The sequence below is a fragment of the Poecilia reticulata genome, linkage group LG20 (genome assembly GCF_000633615.1).
Source record: "Poecilia reticulata strain Guanapo linkage group LG20, Guppy_female_1.0+MT, whole genome shotgun sequence".
Classification (NCBI taxonomy): Eukaryota; Metazoa; Chordata; class Actinopteri; order Cyprinodontiformes; family Poeciliidae; genus Poecilia; species Poecilia reticulata.
Window position 1 is genome coordinate 19,768,439 of NC_024350.1, and position 19,358 is coordinate 19,787,796.

General features: G+C 39.1%; 1 protein-coding gene across 2 annotated transcripts in view; it reads left to right on the plus strand.

Annotated features, from left to right (window-relative positions):
* The window catches only part of gpr158a (G protein-coupled receptor 158a), a 71,540-nt gene extending 58,601 nt beyond the window's left edge, over window positions 1-12,939 (plus strand). The window contains exons 6-12 of one of the 2 annotated variants that reach the window (XM_008396493.2): window positions 2,129-2,238; window positions 3,736-3,974; window positions 5,695-5,833; window positions 8,928-9,033; window positions 10,068-10,214; window positions 10,315-10,398; window positions 10,829-12,939. In XM_008396493.2, coding sequence (XP_008394715.1) covers window positions 2,129-2,238; window positions 3,736-3,974; window positions 5,695-5,833; window positions 8,928-9,033; window positions 10,068-10,214; window positions 10,315-10,398; window positions 10,829-12,679 — 2,676 coding nt within the window. In that variant the 3' untranslated portion in view covers window positions 12,680-12,939. The remainder of the gene's footprint in view (window positions 1-2,128; window positions 2,239-3,735; window positions 3,975-5,694; window positions 5,834-8,927; window positions 9,034-10,067; window positions 10,215-10,314; window positions 10,399-10,828) is intronic. The other variant, XM_008396494.2, reaches the window with a different exon arrangement.
* Window positions 12,940-19,358: the final 6,419 nt, after the last annotated feature.

Consider the following 19,358-nt stretch of genomic DNA (forward strand, 5'->3'; position numbering starts at 1 on the left):
AGTGGACCGGCCACATTTCAGTGTGTGGAAAACACGGGTTGATGTCCTCCTCTGGGTCTCGGCGGAAAAGCTTTCTGTGATGAAGAACGCCAAGAACAGCTCTGAAATGTCAGCACACGTTTTAACTGACCCATGCAGTTTATGAACTTATCCTTCAGATCACGCTGCAAAACGACTTCCAGTAGCTCTGATTCTAGAAAAAGCAGCAACAGCAGCCATTCTGGTTGCACTACTGGTCCGTTCATTGTCACTTTACATCACGAATGTGAGCAAAACTTTGCTCAGTAGATTTGGTTTGATTTTGAACCAAATTTGCGACGTTTGTTACATTTTCAGCTGCTGCGGTTTGCTTTCACAAACGAAACCATTGGAAAAACTTATTGTTCCCCTCCTCGCCTGTGGTGGCGCTGCACCAAGAACTATAGAAGGAAACGACATGAAAACCTCTGAAGAAGACGCTTCATTCTTCACAAAACGTAAATAAAAATGGAGCGGCGTCAGATTTGAGTGGTTTTGGGTTTTCTGTTTCGTCTTTGGTGAAAACTACAACCCACTTTTGCCAGTAGCGCTAAGCTAGCACGTTTGTTTTGGTTGGATTTACCCAGGATGCTCTACTCTGTAGTCCACATCCTGCTTTTTGGCGTTCACACGTCTTATGTAATTTCTTATCCAATGTAAACATCTCAGTTGAGAAATTGTGTTTTTCAACATTAGCAGAATATTGACAAGTTTTCTGCACATTTGTAGTGAAAATGGAGCGAATGTTCTGATAATGTCGAACAAATCCCTCTTGCCAAAAATTTTGCACTACTTTTCACTAAAATTTTCATGTTTGTTATTATTGAGAGCAATCCATTAACTTTAAAAAAATAACAATAAAATTACATTTCCATTTTTTTAAGTTCACATTCTCGTGGCTTGTGGATGGTTTCACTTTGACGATTTCAGTTTGCGTCTCTTTGAAAGCTCCAGCCTCCTGAAATATTATACAATGCTGTCGTATTAACGGAGGCTGTATATCGCAGTAGTGCATTATATTAATGTATATCGTATTATCACCAGAGGTTTCAATAATCGTAGCTCTTCTTGTATCTGCGGTTGAGTTAAAAGCAGCAGCATCTGCCTGCCTCACATGTCAACTGAAGCATGAACTGATCCCATCTGCTGGTTTATGTGAGAAATCTCAGGAGGTTCTTCAACTCTATGATAAAACTTTTATCCTCCTTGTTTGTGGAGACAAAAGATGCTTAATTTTACATCCTAATACCTTTAGCTTTGATGGTTAGAAGAGTGAAAAATGAACGCAGTCTGCGTTAAACGGCGTGGGAGAACGTAGAGCCAGCAAACAGAGTTAATGAAACCCTGCTGCTCTGCTCCAGACGCAGATCAGAACAAACATTTAAATAAAATCACTTCAGTGTTTATAGAGCTGTTTGCTGAGGCTGCAGCTTCCTCCGACTTGGATTTAATTTCCCCACTGAGGCCGTTTTCTTCCCACGACGGCGTAAAAACGCCACTGGGATCAGAAACAAAAGAGTAAATTTACACCAAAAAACCTCACATTTTCTAGAATTAAACATGGGAATATCTGAGTGTTAAAAGTCGCATATTTTCTAGAAGAAGAAAAATTTGTCAAAAATTTGAGACTTTTGAAACACTGAACATTTCCATAGGTCAAAAATGTATTTTTTTCTATACTTTTTTTTTTTTATTTCTATGATTTTCTTTTTTTAAATTAACATGTCCAAATAAGAGCAAGAGTTTAATTTCAGTTTGTTTTTGTTCTGTAGAAAATTTTTGACTTTTCAAACTCAGAATTTTTTTTTGCTTTTTGTTAAAAAAAAAAAAAAAATGTAAAAAAATTCTGGAAAAAGGGAGCAAAAAGTCAGAAATGTTCTTGTGTTTCTGTAGAAAATTTGAGATTAAAATCAAAATTAGAGTTTTTCTAGCAAATTTTTTACTTTTCATACTCAGAAATGTCCTTATTAGAACATTTTTGAGATTAATCTAAAAATTTAAGAATTTTTTTTAGCAGAAATTAGCTTTTTTCATTATTATTTGTTGAATCCACAGTGGTCCCAGTGCGCCGTTGTCTTTCAAACCCTGGCTGGTTTTTGTCTGCTTCCAGGTCGGGATTCTCTACTTCCACCCGAGCGTTTTCCGCTGCATTCTGCTGCGTTGGGTCCGACTGCTGGGCTTCGCCACCGTCTACGGGACGCTCACTCTGAAACTCTACAGGTGCTCTCCATTATTCACTCCCATCGACTTCATCCACAGCAATTGCACCGAATCTCACATTTTAATTCCGCTAAAAGAGTCAAGAGGTTGTGTGTTCCTCAGCTACTTCATCACCAGACTTTATTTTGCATTCCTTGCCAACATAAAGTAATTAAGGAAGCTGTGGCCTTCGCTAACCTCTAAATACTACAGAGACAAATGTGATGGCAAGAAGAGGAGAAACGACTGCTGGCAACAAGCAGCGATATTAGTGATTAGCTGCAGGAGGAGCTTCTTTTTTATTTGAAATATGATTCTTTCAAAAGTAGAGCTGGAGATTAAGAAGATGGGGCTAAGAGACGGCTGTAAGTGGACATTAATGTAGCACAGATCAATTTTTGATGGGGCTCATTAGTGGAAATTATATCGATGTTGCTTTAAAGGGCAGAGCCTAAGAATAGCAGGTTGTTTTAATGTCTCTCACGCCGGTGGGTTCAAAACCCCACCAGGGGGCGCTATGGTGGCCTCAGGGATGGAGAGAAGAAGAGGAGGAAAAATGTAAAATAAAAAATCTAATAGATATACGATGACATATTAAGGCTATCAGACATAAGAAAAAATGTCTAGAAATTTTGAGATTAATCTCTGAAATTCTGTAGAAAAAACAAGATAATTTCTGATTTTGAAAAGTAGAACATTTGGCTAGATAAAAATCTGAATTTTTGTGATTCTCCTCTGAAGTTTTTTAGAAAGAACAAGACAATTTCTGAGTCTGAGTTTGAACAATTTAAAATTTGCCTGACGCAAAGAAATTTTTAGATAAATCTTGGAAATTTTCAAGAAAAAAGTTAATTTCTGAGTTTGAAAAGTAAAACATTTGCTGGAAAAGAATCAGAAATTTTGTGATTAATCTCAGAGATTTTCAAGAAAAAACAAGGAAATTTCGATGTTTCAAAAGTTGAAAATGTGCTAAAAAAAACTGATCTCAAAAATTTTCAAAAAAAAAAAGTTTGAAATTTTGATAGAAATGCATGCAGAAATTTTGAGATTAATCTCTGAAGTTTTCAAGAAAAATATTTTTTCAGTTTCAAAAGTTGAAAGTTCTCAAGAATTTTCTAGGGGGAAAAATTGAATTTTCTAAATTTGAAACATCAAAAAATGTGCAAGAAAAAATTTCAGAAATCTTTTATTCAGAAAAAAACTTCAGAAGTTTTTGAGTTTGAAAAGTCAAAAGTTTTCTTGTTGGTTGTGCAGGAGGCTCCACTTCTGCTTTTCAAAGACGTATAGTTGTGCATGCGTTTGCAGTAATTTTTAGGTGTGAGTGTAGAGGTCAACCTGGGGTCATGGCCAGCCAGCAGCAGCTTATTTGGATTTAAAGTGACAGAGGCCCTAAAACAGCTCGTTATGAAAGGAACTAGCCAGACAAAAATCTCATTATCTAAAAACGATTTTGTATAGAATATGTAGTGAACATGTTTTGTATAGGCCACAGAACCGTCCTAACCTTTTTCTCCGCAGGGTGTTGAAGGTCTTCCTGTCCCGCACAGCCCAGCGGATCCCCTACATGACCAGCTGGCGAGTCCTGCGCCTGCTGGCCATCATCCTGCTCATCGTCTGCTGGTTCCTGGTGGCGTGGACGTCTGCCGTCTGTCAGAACCCAGACAGGAAGCTGGCGCTCATCGACGTGGGCCACACGCCCGACGGGAGTCAGTTCGGCATGTGCCTCCTGGATCGCTGGGACTACATGATGGCCGTCGGTAAGTCCGCACACAAAATATCTAATTCAAGATTAGGATCAAAACATGTTACCTGATGGCCAGATTACATTCCACGGTGAATATAAATATCTACAAAGATATTATCCCATTACAGATTTCTTTTAATTTAGTTTTTAAAAGTTTCACATCATTAAAGCTGCAATTTGTAATTTTTATAAAAAAATATGTTAAAACATGCAGAGAAATGAGACAGAAAAGATCGATCTCTTCTACTTCCTCCTTGAGCTACTATGCACAAATGCACCGCTCCCGACCAAAAACAACCAATCTGAAACAGGAGGAGGGTCTTATCGCTGTCAATCAACCTCGTGAACACGATGCTAAATATGCTAACGGCAGAGAAACAACTCACCGTTACAAGAAAAACTGTTTATCCGCCATAATTGGTGGTCATGCTAACTAGCACTAGCATTTATGAGAGGCTGTGCTAGCTGCAGCACTGAAAGAGCAACGGAGGCATGATTGACAGCGCTAAGACCTGCCTCCTTGCTCTGATTGGTTGTTTGTAGATAGCAATAGAAAAAGGCAGAGGAGCTGATATTTTTAGATAATCTGTCTCATAGCGTACATAGTTTTAACAAATATGTTTAAAAAATAATTTTTTATAAAAGTTACATCCTGCAGCTTCAACATAGAGCCAGGCGGCACATCTTGTAATAATATTAATCCATTAAATCCAGAAAGATCTTTTTCTTCTCCACAACGATGCAGCTTTTATTCGCTGCTCCGTTTGAGAGGAAAGTAGCGGAGGCAGATGAGAAATCAAATATGCTCATCTGTTGTGTCCTGTCTGCCAGCCAAGTCTTTAAGAGAGAGAAGAAGCTTCTAACAAACAGATGGGCCACAAGCAGAGACACCCTGCTGTGCTACTGTACACTGAGCTCGCAGTCTCATTCTGTTCATTAGGCGGTAAAAATAGGATATGCAAGTCAGCTCTGTCTCTGCCTGAACACGGCTCGTAATTCAGACTCACCAGGAAGCAATAAATCTTTCAGATTTTAAGAAATACACCTGCTCTGGCTCGCAGTCAGAGGTCTGATTCAACTGCAGTCCTGTGTGGTTAATTTTCCTCACAGCTCCCAAACAATACTATAAATTTAAGGGAGCCTACAGCAAATTGGGCCTGACTGAGCAGGTCTGCGAATGCAACAAAAACTGCACTTTCAGCACTAATATTCTTCCATTAGAAACAAAATAAATACACTAGATATTGCTGACCAATCGGAAACATTATAAATATTTAATTTAAACATACTCAGTGAAACAGATACTGTGAAGAAAATTATTAACTCAAAGTCTTCAAGTTTTTAAAAAATTACTGTTTTTTTAACATCTTCTCTTCAAGTGCAGTCAGTAACATTCAGGCTGCCTGATTTAGGAAATAAAATCATAAATCTGTCAGGTTTGATTTTTAGTTGAACCCAAATGCAGCCAGAAAGACACAGAGAAGCAAATAAAAATATAAATTATATTTTAAAATATTTTTTTAGCTTTTTCTTTAAATTTTTGTCTCTTTTCTGTGATTAAAAATATTTAAAAAAAGGTCAGACACAAAAAAGCAGACCACAAGCCAAAGCTGCAACCAACATATTTGTGGAGCAGAAGGTTTTCCTGTGTGTCTGAGGAGGAAATATGTTGAACTTGGAGAGTTGTGGCGTTTTTATGAGGATTGTTGGTCAGCATGATTTTTGTTGAACAGCGGAGTTCCTCTTCCTGCTGTGGGCCGTGTACCTTTGTTACGCCGTCAGGACCGTGCCATCGGCTTTCCACGAGCCTCGGTTCATGGCCATCGCCGTTCACAACGAACTGGTGCTGTCAGCCATTTTCCACGTCATCAGGTAATCCCCGTTCTGCTCCCAAATGTAACCCAGGTGTTTCAGTTCATCCAGGATGTTGCAATGGGTTTTTTAAAATTATTATTATTAAAATTACAGATTTTCCAGCATCTTTTTTTAAAAAGTTGTTGCGTTACAAATAACCTTTTCGAAAAAAAGACTGGATTCTAATACTTTTAATGTCTGAAGTGCAAACAACATTTTCAAGTTTTGTGAAGAATTACATGACCTGTAGACACAATGTAAGTGAATTTCTAAATGCTTTTTTTTTCAAAAAGAAAAGTAGAACAAGACAAATGTTACCATTGCTGTCACACTTGCCTCATCTTGAAACAGGAAGTTAATTAGAAAAAGGTTAAGAGGATTGGGTAAAATTCAGCCGAGTTGCACTGATTGGTCAGACAAGGAAAAAAATACAGAAAATATTAAAGGGGGATTATGGCAAAATTCACATTTTGCTCGATTTTGTTTTGCCATTTGTGTCTCAACTGCTTCTAAAAACAGTCTAAGCACTTTAACAAAAACCCACCAAGCTGGGTTTTTTTGGCAGTAAGTTAATGTTTTTTTGGTGTCTGGAAAATGAGCCGTTTCAAAAACCTTCCGATAAGTCACATTCTGTGAGCACTGCGCCATTACCTAGCAACCCCAACCAAGCCCAACCCCGTTTCCTAGCAACCAGAGCAGAATTCAAGCACATTTGGTCAGCTGGTTTTAATGTTACGTGTACTGTACAATGGCTGCTGGAAAAGACAAGAGTTTTGTTGTCAACTTACAATCCAGAAACCACTTGCTGCCTTATTGTTGGTTGTGCAGAAGGCCCCACTTATGCTTTTCAAAGATGTACGGTTGTATAATTGTGTGTCTGATTGCAGCCATTTTCACGCCTGACTGTAAACGTTGTTTTAGGGGCTTGCGGAGTAACACGGTCTTTAAAGAAAATTCTGATAACCACTCCTAACTTTAAATGCACTTCACATTTATGTGCCATTTTGTTTATCACATAAAATCATTAAGCATAACTTCCACAGGCCTGTTTGTTGCATGTGACATGAGAGCGAAGCCTCATGTTGCTGTTTCACAGTGAAGTTCCTCTGCTCTGCACGTCAAATCGCTGCACAAAGATGTTTTAAACGATCTGACATCACCGCAGCTATTCTTAGCCCCTACGTAGAGATCAGCTCCATCACATTACTTACTAATGAAGAGCGCCACAGTGATTTATTTTCTGTGACGGCATTAAAGGTGAAATTATCGGCAGACATATTTTAGCTCTAAACAAACATTTATTCGTCTTGAATGTTTTGCTATTCATAGGTTTTCAAGGAAATGTTGAGTTTTGGAGGCTTTTGAACTCCATATAAATACTTTGTGTTTATGATTGGTCAGTTGAAACCTTTTTGTTTATTTATATTTACTCTGTTACATTTATTTGAGTAACTTTTTGGAAAAAAAATACTTTTAGGAGTATTTTTACTATGTTGTACTTTTTACTTTTAGTTGAGTAACCTTTTAACCTTCATGTTTAATTTTAACAAGTCAATGAAACTTGTCAAAGTTTTGGTTTTACCTCTCTATGCGCTGTACAATGGCTGCTGGAAAAGCCAAGTGTTTTGTTGTTTACTTACCATCCAGAAACCACTTGCTAGATATACGGTTGTATAATTGCACATCTGTTGGCAGCCATTTTAATGTGTAAGGTGAGCACGTAGAAATATTTGCACTAATGTATGATGTTAAATGTGACTTTTTATTAATCGCCGTATTGACATGAAGTTAGGCCGAGGCAGCAGTTTTTGGCCAGTTTTGAGAAAAATTTGCAGTAAAATTAGAAAAAAATGTGAATTTTGTGGATTTGTGAAAAATTGGACGAACTTCATGATGTTATTTGGAATCCAGAGGGCCACTTAAAGAGCTACTGCGGGCCAGATTTGGCCCTCGGACCTTGAATTTGACACATTTGATATATAAGTCTACCTCAACCTGTTTAAGGAAGTGTAATACGTCACCTTTTATAAATTAGAGTAGCTGCTTGACCCCACAGCGGCCGGCTGGAGCTCAGGCTCTGGGTTTGTGTTTTCATCGGTCCTTTACCCCGGTGCAGGGAATGAACTGACGACTTGGGCTGAGGACAGACAAAACGCCGGGGCTATTAAACCCTCATCTGCACAGAAACTCATCACCAAACATGAAGGAGGACAGACTTCAAAGCTTTCGGGACATTTCACATGCTGGACCTTTGCCTTCATCCGCGCCTTCGAGCTATTACTACAGTAACTGTTCATTAATTACCCATTTTCCCACTTTAATGAGGCTGCTATATGACATTTGCTTGCATTGTGGCGCTCCAGAGAGGACATGCCTTCAAATCCTCATCATTCCTCTGACCGCTGTTGTCTAATTATCTCACCCAGCGTTTGGCTGTCGGATGCAAAAATAGACCGACTCTCATGTCCAGATCAAGGTCCAAGAAAAACAAACTTTTCTTGTTTTTGCAAATCATTGTGAAAGTTTTGGAAGAAAATATTCCAGCTGCCAAAGCGATCAACCAAATGGAACAATAATTGAAACAAGATGGTTTATTCTCTTTTTACAGGCAGAGACAGGAAAATACGGGAAAAAAATTGCAAAAATAAAGTTATAATATAATGAGATCACCAACATGAATAAGCAGTCATACAGCCATGGTAAAGTAAGGAATGTTGAGAAGTTATACTTTGGTATTTGTTTTATAAATACAGTAAAACTTAATCTGTTAACACATCAGCATCAGATTATATCAGTAATCTGCTGCTACTAGTGATAATAATCTGATGCTGATGTGTTTACTACAATTTTATTCTAGTAATATTACAACTTTATTCTGAATTTTATGACTTTATCATATTATTTAAACTTTTTCCGTCCAGTAATGTGTAACTTCATTATCAGAATATTGTGACTTTAGTCTCGAATTATTACAACTTTATTCTTATAAGAGTTTTTTTTCTAAGCCTGGTCCTAATACTCCGTTGTAGAAAAGTCAGTCAAAGTTTTCCTGCGTCTCTCTTTGTGTTTTTCTTTTTTTGGTTTTGCTTAAATTTTTCCGTTTGTGTCCCAGGTTCACTCTGGCTCATGAACTCCACCCAGACTGGATGCTGCTGCTGTTCTTCACCCACACCCACCTGACGGTGACGGTGACTCTGGGTCTGCTGCTCGTTCCCAAGGTGGGAAAACCTCGTTTTCATGCTCTGTGCCTTCATCCAGAATTCAAACCCTGCAGCTGTTCGTCATCAAGCCGGAAACCTCAAACCGACACATTTTATTAAACCAACAGCTGCAAAAATCAGAAGAGAAAAGGAAAAAACTGTTGGCTTACAAACTCTCCTCAGTCAGATTCTCAGTTCAGTTTACTTGGACTAGGCCATTCTGGTTTCATTTCTGGTTTAATCCATTCTGTTGTAGCTGGTAGGTGAACTTTCACCCCTGATTCAAGTTGTTTTAAAAAAAATTTTTAGAAATCACATTTATTTATTTATTTATTATATTGTTATAAATTATTAAATTGAATTAAGTCCATGCAGTGCATATGAAAATTTTTACCCTTTTTATTCCATTTACAGATCATTGAACAAAAAAATTTGGCTTTTTTTGACTACAAAAACTTAAAAAATGTCAGTCAGAACTGATTTCTATAAAATAATAAAGAATTGTCTCAATTTAAATAAGTGACTGCATAAATATTGGAGACACGTTCAATGCACTCAGTGATCTCCATTCCATGCACCGATTGGCTGGATCTCTGTTAAATTAGGTAATGTGCGGGAAAGTCGATGAATATTTATGCAGTGACTTATTTTATGGTACATTTTATGGTTCATTATTTTGTAGGAATAAAGTTTCTCCTTAATATTGCAGTTTTTTTTTAAAGATTTTTTTTTGTTGATCATGATTGATTTGTAAAAGCAACTAAAGGAGTAAAACATCCATGGAGGTGAAAACTTTTTATACGCACTGTTCAAAACTTAAAGTATAATTTTAAGGTAATTTATGTGCAAATGAAGTGAATTAGTGATAACTGGGTATTACTCAGCCTCTAGATGGCTGCTACGTGCTTCCAACATGATTCTTGGTTTGTGCTGAATTTGCATCAACAGGCATTAGTGGAACACAAACACTACATTTACAGTTTACAAGGATTTAAATATTATATTGCCAATAAAACAACCTCTACTAATCAGTTTTAACACATTTTCTCCAGTTTTTGTTTGCTGGAACCCACATGAGGGATGACATCGCCTCTGAGGCCTACGAGGACGAGCTGGACATGGGTCGCTCCGGGTCGTACCTCAACAGCAGCATCACTTCAGCGTGGAGTGAGCACAGCCTGGACCCCGAGGACATTCGGGTACGCAGAGGTTTCATCCGCCTCTTCTTCTCATTTGCATAACCTGGCGTTGCATTTGAATCCTCTACAAATACTGAGCCATGGCAGTTTTTTATTGCAGACACCAGAAGAAATGGGCCATCTCAGTTCTATTAATGGCTGTGGCGTAAGGTCTTGCGACAGCCTTTGGGAAAAACGTACCAACGTGAGCAGAGATATCTGTTTGTCTGTTAGAGCTGAAGAAGTCTCTCTACCAAAAGCTTTGGGTGCCTTTGGAGTATTTTCTTGAGGAAGTGGTGTTATGATCACATCCAGGTTGCTTGGAAGCACTTAATGTCTCGGATGAAGATACAGATGGAGCCAATCAAGGACCCGAGATTAGAGGCTGTTTCAGACCTAACACTAAAACACGTCGTTTCCTTATTTGATGCTGTCCAGAACAGTCCTGTCTTTGCTTTTCTTTCAGCACGCATGTGATTTTTCAGTAGTGCGTCTTTTAGCAGCTGTTTGTAGCCATCTTGTCATGAAGTTGCATGGTCTAAGTGGAGTAGATTGTGTGTTTTGTCATCGAAATGCGTCTCGTATCTCTCAATGAAGATTCACCAATTTGCTTTTCTGTTTTTATTCATTTTTAGGAGGAGCTGAAGAAGTTATACTCCCAGCTGGAGATTTACAAAAGGAAGAAGATGCTGGCGAACAACCCGCACCTGCAGAAGAAGCGAAGCTCCAAGAAAGGTCTGGGGCGCTCGCTGATGAGACGCATCACCGAGATCCCAGAGTCTGTCCATCGGCAGTGCAGCCGGGAAGACAAGGAGGTGGGCGACTACGGGAGCAACCGGAACAGCATCTGCATGCTGAAGAAGAACCCGCTGGATCCCAGTCATCAGGTGAAACCAGCCAAGGAAGAGACACTAAAGAACAAGGTTTTCTCTCTGAAGAAGTCCCACAGCAGCTACGACCATGTCCGTGACCAGAATGAAGACGCCAACAGGGCCGCCGTAGACAAGATGGAGACGGCCACAAATGAAGGGTCCCTACTAGATACGCTGATGGGAAAAAAGCTGGTCAAGAAGAAGTCCAGTGAGAACATCAACACCCCCAGTGAATCTACGGAGTCTGTTCCGCTAGTCTGCAAGTCGGCGAGTGCCCACAATCTAACAGCTGACAAGAAACCAATTCACCCCAGAGCGTCCATGCTACAGAAGTCTTTGAGTGTCATCGCCAGCGCCAAGGAGAAGACTTTGGGCTTGACTGGGAAGACCCAGAGCTCAGAGGACAGCAATAAGAAGAGTCAGCCAAAGAGCAAAGACACGAAGGCAAATGCAGAGGCAGAGAACGACTGTCAGCCAAAGATGATCATCAGCCAATCGGTTGACTACAAACAAAGCGCAGCCAAAGGCAGGATCATGAAGCAGCCGGTGACCAGCAGCCAGCCTGCAATCTGCTCCGATCCAGTCCGGGGAAAGGATCTGTACGACGTCTCCGAAGTGTGTCCATGGGAGTTGGAAGACCTGCCGACTCCGTCTGAGAACAAGATCCAGAAGCACGTCTCGATAGCACCGACGGAGTCAACGACGATTCATGAAAGCAGCACCAAAGGGAGTAAATCCCAGAAGCAGAAGGCCTCTGATCAGTCTCCATCGGGTGGAAGACACTCAAAGGAGAGTCAGAGGGCAACTTCTGTACGAGCCGAGGTCTGTCCATGGGAAGAGGGAGGCGAGACACAAGCCTGTCTCTCAGAAGGACCAAGGCAACAAGTGTCCAGTCAGTCAAGGTCAAACAGGCCTCATTCTACGTTAGAAAGCTCCAAAACAAAGCGAGCAGACATTTGTCCATGGGACTTTGAAGAGCAGCAGAAGGTGACAGAGTTAGCCCGGTCTCCAGATACAATGAAGCAGAAAAAAAGCTCCTCTCCTGTGGACGGACGAGGTAGAAACCCCATTTCAGATCCTCCCAAAGGGGTAACATCTCTGCCCCTACCAACAACGAAAGCCGAAATCTGTCCTTGGGACTACGACAGTGCTGCGGTTTCTCCTAGTACAGACAGGACACCCAGTCCGGCACAAGCACCCAAAGAAGCACCTAAAGAATCGCCCACGATAAGGAAAGGCGCCCCTTCCACCAGGACGGTTGAGAAGGAAAAGTCAAAAGACACTGAGGACGAGAAAAGTTTAACAAAGTCCTCAGATAAACGTTTGAGCCAGCAGAAATTGTCCGAGGTCTGTCCATGGGACGTAGAGAGTCCGCAGGAGGGGCTGCAGGTGGAGAAAAGGAAAAGCGCTAATGTTGGAGCAGCCAAACCAAAGCAGGCTGAAGTTTGTCCGTGGGATTTTGAGGACGTGTCGAGTAAGACGGGCTCTGATAAAAATGCCCCAGTAGAAAAGCAGAGCAATCCAAATTCAAAAGCTGCGCCTGCTAGTTCTGCTAAAAAGGCCGAGGTTTGCCCCTGGGACTTTGATGAGAGCAAATCAAGCAAGAAGGCATGACACTCAACCTAAATGGACCTCTGGAATTATAGTTATCGATGTATAATTTTTCTTTTTTCAATTGCAAAGAGTTATATATATTACCTTTTACTATTTGTATGGTAACTTGGAAGCAAAGTTAACCCACAAGTTGCCTTCCTTTCTGAGGTTTTGTTCCTGTTTTACATATTTGGAATATGTACAAAACGACAAAACAAAGTCAAGAAGAGCATTCCAGATTACTACAGGGAAATTCCTGGAAAATAAAATTGTAGACCAATTATGCAACCGTTACACTTTATGAGCAATGTCAGACATCAGCTTTCTCCATCTCTGCAGTCTTTACTTTCTGTTTGCTGTCTGATGTTTTTTCACCCGGATGTGACAACAAAGTGATATTATTATTACTATGTGTTGGTTCCAGCTCAGAGTTTTGGTCTTTGTTGTCACATAGATGAGATTTGGGTTGAAGTATAAAACAGGAAGAGTCTGCGAAGTGTGATGTTGGTCTTTAACTTGTATTTAATGAGGATTTGATCCAAAAACGGAAGGAAAGTAACTCAATAGCACCTTAGCAAACGTCATAAATTCAGAACAGATTCTGTCCTTTATGTACATTTTATTCTCTTTATTTCCATATTATACCACTGGCAATCATACACACAGCATATATATATTTTTAGATCTATTTAATTGTAGTTCTCTACAGATTAAAATGCTTCCAAGTCTGTGGAGATGTACTATACGTGCCTAACTATTAGCATCGTCTTGTATCAGTCTAGAGGGAAAACAGTGATTTTGTCTGGATTTTGTGACGGTGATCTATATTAACAGCATGCACAGCCAGGTGCCGAGTAGCTGGACTCTACTTGTTTGTCAACTGATCAGTGCTAATGTTTTAGCTAGCGTTTTGCCCCATGAAACAGATATTTCTGGTCCTGTTTTTATATCCCTTAAAAGCTAAAATGGAGAATACAGGAGTTCATTTACACGGGTCAATACGCCCCGTCACCATCTCCTAGATTATTGGTTTTGGTCGTTTTGTCCCTGATTTTTGGTGCCGTCTACTAAGGGACATTTTGTACCAACTGGGGAGATTTTACACTGTGACCTCCCACAATTTGATGTAATTTACTATTTTATCCACCAGAAGTCACTTAGGTTTATTGTAATAAGGGTGTTTTCACACCAGATAGTCCCGTAGACGGGCCTCAATTGGGGACCAAACTGGAACATTTGTTACATTTTTAGCAACTGATCTAAACCCTTTGAAAAACCTTTTCCCCTCCTTGCCTGTGGGGGCGCTGCAACAAGAACCACTGAAGTAAACAACATGAAAACTTCTGAGAAAGGTTCACAAAATGTAAACAAAAATGGAGTAGCTTCAGATTTTAGTGGATGTAGGATTTCTCTTTTGTCTTTAGTTAAAGACTACGAACCATTTCTGCCAACTCTAGACTCACGTTTGTTTGGTTCTATTTAACCAGAATGCCCTGTGTTGTAGTCCTCTTCCTGGTTTTGGAGCGGTCCCTGATCCACTTAGCATTCACATATCCATTCAAACCGCACCAGAGTTCACCTCAAACGAATTGAGACCGAGGTCTCTAGGGGGACCAGAGTTCGGTTACACGTTCTCACTTTCCCAAACGGACCAAACGTTTAGACAAACAAACCAGTTTAATTAAAGCGGATTAAACAGGCCTGGTGTGAATGCACCCTGTCTTATTCACTATCTAGAATCAACTGTCCCAAATTGGATCAGAACCAAAATACTGGTGATAATCAGTAAATACTGGGAGTATGAACTGGCGAAGACGCGAACTGAAGTCAGTCTGACCCGGTTTTGTTTGGGAATCCAGCATGGCTCTTTATGTTGCACCCAACGTGTTTGTAGATGCAGTTTAATGAATTATTCATGAGGTTCGGTCATATTTATGACTATTTATCTTCAGAATTCATCAAAATGCTTAACCAACAATGGATTGAGTAAATTGCTTGTTTACGGGTAAAAAAAAGAAGAAAAAAAAGTAGCATTTTGGGACAAAATATGAAATGGGAGGACGAGTTGGTTCGATGTTTGTGATGCCAGCATGGATTTTTGTGTTGCACCAAATGTGTGTTTGTGGGTGAAACTTCATAAATCCACCATAAAGAGGTGGAGCAGTAACCTGGAGATCAAAACAACACTAAAACTCCTTTCAATTTTTCAGCCACTGCCTCAATAAAAACCTAAATAAAAAGAGTAGGGAAGCCATTTGAATGGATTTACACATAAAATAACGCATTTACTGTACTTGGTTGCATCTGCAGATTTATTGGGAGTTTTGCTCATATGATTTTATTAGATAATCCAAAAGGAATAAATTTTCATCATTAACCTGGGTAAAAAAAAAAGCTCTCTTTAAAAAATAAAAATCTTTTCATTTGAACCCAAAGGACCAAGCAGTTTTTAGGAAACAAACCATAACAGTTTGTAGAAGCTAGCAGTCACGTCTCTGTGAAAGTTTGTATCACAGTTTGAATGATTGTGATTGGATGATTAGAAAATTTCACCCTCCAACAGCTCCGCTTATTTTTCATATCAATTCTGTTGCCTCAACTGATCTATATAGTGTTTAACACACACTTAAAAACAAGAATGGGTGATCCAGCTTGAAAAAATTTTGTTAATTAATTACAAGTAATTAAGTTGTCATGTTAAACAAACTTAAATAAATTCAGTTTGACCAACTTAATTTGATTACATGTAACAAATAAGCTAATTTGTTTTAAGTTGGAGCTCCATTCTCTTTTTTTAGTGTATTATCTGCTGGGAGCTTTAACAAAATGTGGAGAGTTACTGCCATGGGTGACGAATGAACTGCTCCTGTTTATTGTGCTCTTAGAAGAGTTTTTTTTTTTTTTTAAGAGAAAAGTTACTATTAGAAAATTTTACCACCTCTGATTTGTGTGACATGAAAATAATAGTAAATAAAGCAATATAATAATGGTAACTTTAAAAAAAGAGAGATATTTTTGCTTTTACATTAATTTTAATCTTCAAATATGAGGAGTAAATACAATAAGTGCAATATCCCATCATGAAACTAAATATTACCACGTTACAGTGAGCCCAGTTTGTTCTTTAATTCGAATAATTTCTGATCGTCAACTTGCTGTTTGATTTTTCTCCTGTCCATTGCGTGTGCGTGTGTGTGTGTGTGTGTATTAAACTCTGTGAAGCATACTAGTGTCTGTTAACTGTCGGTCTCTCTGGAAATGATCACTGTATTTTATCGTCATCATCAAGAAATCGGTGCAAGTTTGAACCCGAACCGTCGTCCTTGTGCCATCACAGACAATGCCGTGTCTTGTAGCTTTTCTGTCCACTGATTGTTACCCACGGTGTGTTTCTGTTCGGCTAGCCGCTTTCATTTAAACTGGACTCTTGTGACCGGACAGTGTCACACTACGGCAAGTACTAGCAAATCTACTACTACTACTACTATTCAATGCTGTAACGTCGTAATTCTTGCTCTTGTGGCTTCTGCATGAATTCAAGAACTTAGTAGGACTGATGTTTCACTGCCCTTGATAGAACAAAAAAAGGAAAAAATGTTATATTTTATGGACTGTTACAAGTTGTATAGTGAGTGACACTGTCCCCAACCCACTGTATTTTGTGCTTGTTATGACTATTGCTCTATGACAAGCTTATAGCATCAATATATGGGAATATTTGGTAGATTTATATTGTGTTATATTGTGTTAGCATGTACATAAAAGATACCTCCTCTGCAATAAATATTTATATGAAAAAAGTGTGTGACCAAGGTTATTATAATAAAACTGGAATAAAAGCAGTAATTAACGGGGGAAACTATAAATAACTGGAACTATGCAAAATTATTGTAACCCTGGGATTTGAAGATTTATACATATTTCTGTTGAAAAGAACCAACAACTGCAGGATTTTTCTGCTTTTTTTCCTCCTATGGGTCTAATCTGACATCCAGCAGATCCAAGACGATTTCATGATGCGTTTACGCCTCGTGTACCTTCTCGGGTTTGTTTGCTTTTTGCTTGTGCGGACATGCAGCTGGCCTTTAATGGCGTTGTGCATGGTAACCACAGCTTGGCTACTGTCCTAAAAGGCTTTTATGGCTCACCGTGGCCAGATCAATGCACTAAGGAACAAATGCTGACTTGTTGCAGAACTTCAGAATTGCAAACCCAAATGTATGTATCTGTAGCTGGGAATCATAAACTGAGTTATTAATTCTGTTCAGCTCCACTATTTTCATTAAAAAGTAAAGTTATTAATCCCAGAATATACAAGCAGCAGAAGAACAATGCCGAAGGGTAAACATGGGAGTAAACAGGTTAGCATTGATCCCAGCTTATTGAGCACTTCAGGGACTTTCTGGCTAAATATAAGAACAATGCAGCCTGCAGCAGGGATTAAAATTACAGCAATATCATTAAGGAGATCCTGGGAATAAAATGTGATCCAGCCAACTGTTGTGCGCTGCAAAAATACAACATTTCACCAAGTATTTTTGGTCTAGTTTCTAGTGCAAATATCTTTGAAATAGACTAAATTCAACATACAAGTCAATAATTTGATTAGAAAGTACTTGTACTACTCTGATTACTTCACTTATAACAAGTCATTTTTCCCACTTTACAAGTGACATAATCTGCCAACTTTTTAATCAATATTTACGAATTACTGACTGAAAACAAGCTCCCATAAGATGTAAACTAATTACAAATAATGCTAACAATAACCGAGTAGTTTATCAATGATGAAGCATCTGGTGTCAATGATTGCTTCATCAATGAAGCAATCATTGGGCCCCCCCAATAAAAATCTTCTCAGGGCCCCAAAAATGTTTGGACCGGTCCTGGTGTTGACTCTGCAGGACAGCGGCGTCCAGCAGGACTTATTTTTACGGCGCAGACAGTGATTGGTGCGTGAATCACCGCCTTCTGAGCTGCTGCGATGTGGGCAGTGATGGACAGCGGCTGGAAAGATGAGAGGAAGCCGATCGCTTTGTCCACTGACTCATCCGTCTGCGGAGGCCGGGGGAGGGAGGTGGGAGGCGGGGGAAGACTGTGAGGACGGTCGGCGGTGCGGATCCGTGAGTCATGCGGAGGGGAGGGAGATGAACCGGGAAGGAGGCAGAATTTTCAAGTTTTTCATGATTCGGAAATTTTTCTAACAATGAAGACTTTTTTTCTCTGTTTATGATTTAATATCGAAATTATTACATTTTGTCAGAATTCTTATTTTAAATCTCATTCCGTCTTTTAGAATTCTAAATTTTTCACATAATTCTTTTTTTCTAAGAATTCAATTTTTTTTCTCTGTATTTTGATTTTTTTAATCTGAAAATTTAATCTGAAAATTCTAGTTTTTCCTCATAATTCTGATTTTAAATCTAATTCTCTTTTTCAAACTGATGACTTTTTTCTGAATTAAGATTTTTCTAAGAATTCAAACTCTTCACAAAATTCTAATTTAATCTCAAATCTGACATTTTTCTCATAATTCTGTTTCTTTTTCAGAATTCTGCTGTTTTTTCCCACAATTTGACATTTTCATAATTCTGCCATTTCTCACAAAATTTTGCAGTTTTTTAAGAATTCTGAAGTTGTTCTCAGAGTTCTAAGATTTGTCTATAAAATTCAAGCTTTCTTTTTCCTCATAATTTTGATTTTAATCTCTGAATCCTACTGCTACTGTGCTTTTCATATATGTATTTTTTAAAATCAGAATTCTGCTGTTTTCCCTCAGAATTTAGTCTCAAAATTCAGCAATTTTTCCCAGAATCTTGAATTTTTTTTCAGAATTCTGATGTTTTTCTTAGAATTTTGAGATATTTTCCTAGGAATTCAACCTTTTTCCTTCTGACTGTAATGCTGATGGCCCTTTGGAGCAACAAACTTCAATGACAGATGATCGAGTGATGCAGGAAAATAACACTTTCTGGAGGAACATGTTGGATTTCACTGATTTATTTTGTTTATATGGTCGATTAAAGTCAGAATTCTTAAAGTCCGGATTCTTTGTTTTTCCTCCTTAAATTTAGAGCTATAGTTAAACGAGGGTAAAATATTGGACCAGCATTTTACTGCAGAAACAAAATACCCAATTCTCGAAACAATAAAGAAAAGTAGCAGTAGCCTTAATGTGACGACAGAACCCAGAGCAGCTGGTTTAAAGATGAAACCGCTCAGGTGTAAAGCGTTCCCTGATGTTTTCTCCAAATCTGTCTGTTATCTGTACGAGCCAGGAAGGCAACGCAACACAAACAGCAACGAGGAGGAGGAGGGATGTGACAGACTGTGGGCTGAACACTGTGTGCAACAATCCTTTACTGAGCAAAGCGTGGTGACAGGTGGGAGAAAAGCAGGTTTTATTCAAACGGCAGTCATAAAAGGCAGCAAGTGGGCACCCGGCGAGCTAAACGTACATAAAACACAGTCAGGATTAAAATCAGACGTGGAAACCGGAAACCAGGCTGGGAGGTTGTTTCCAGGAGGCGCAGTAGGTGGTCGACTATGAGACAATGAGTCTGCAGCAACCAAAATACTCCCTCCTGTTTTCCTGATTGAAATAAATGCATGAAATAAAACGTTCTGGTTTGATTTCTTGCTGCAATAAAAGACGGTGCTGTCTGTTGCCGAATGTCATTCTTTTCAAAGTCTTTCCATA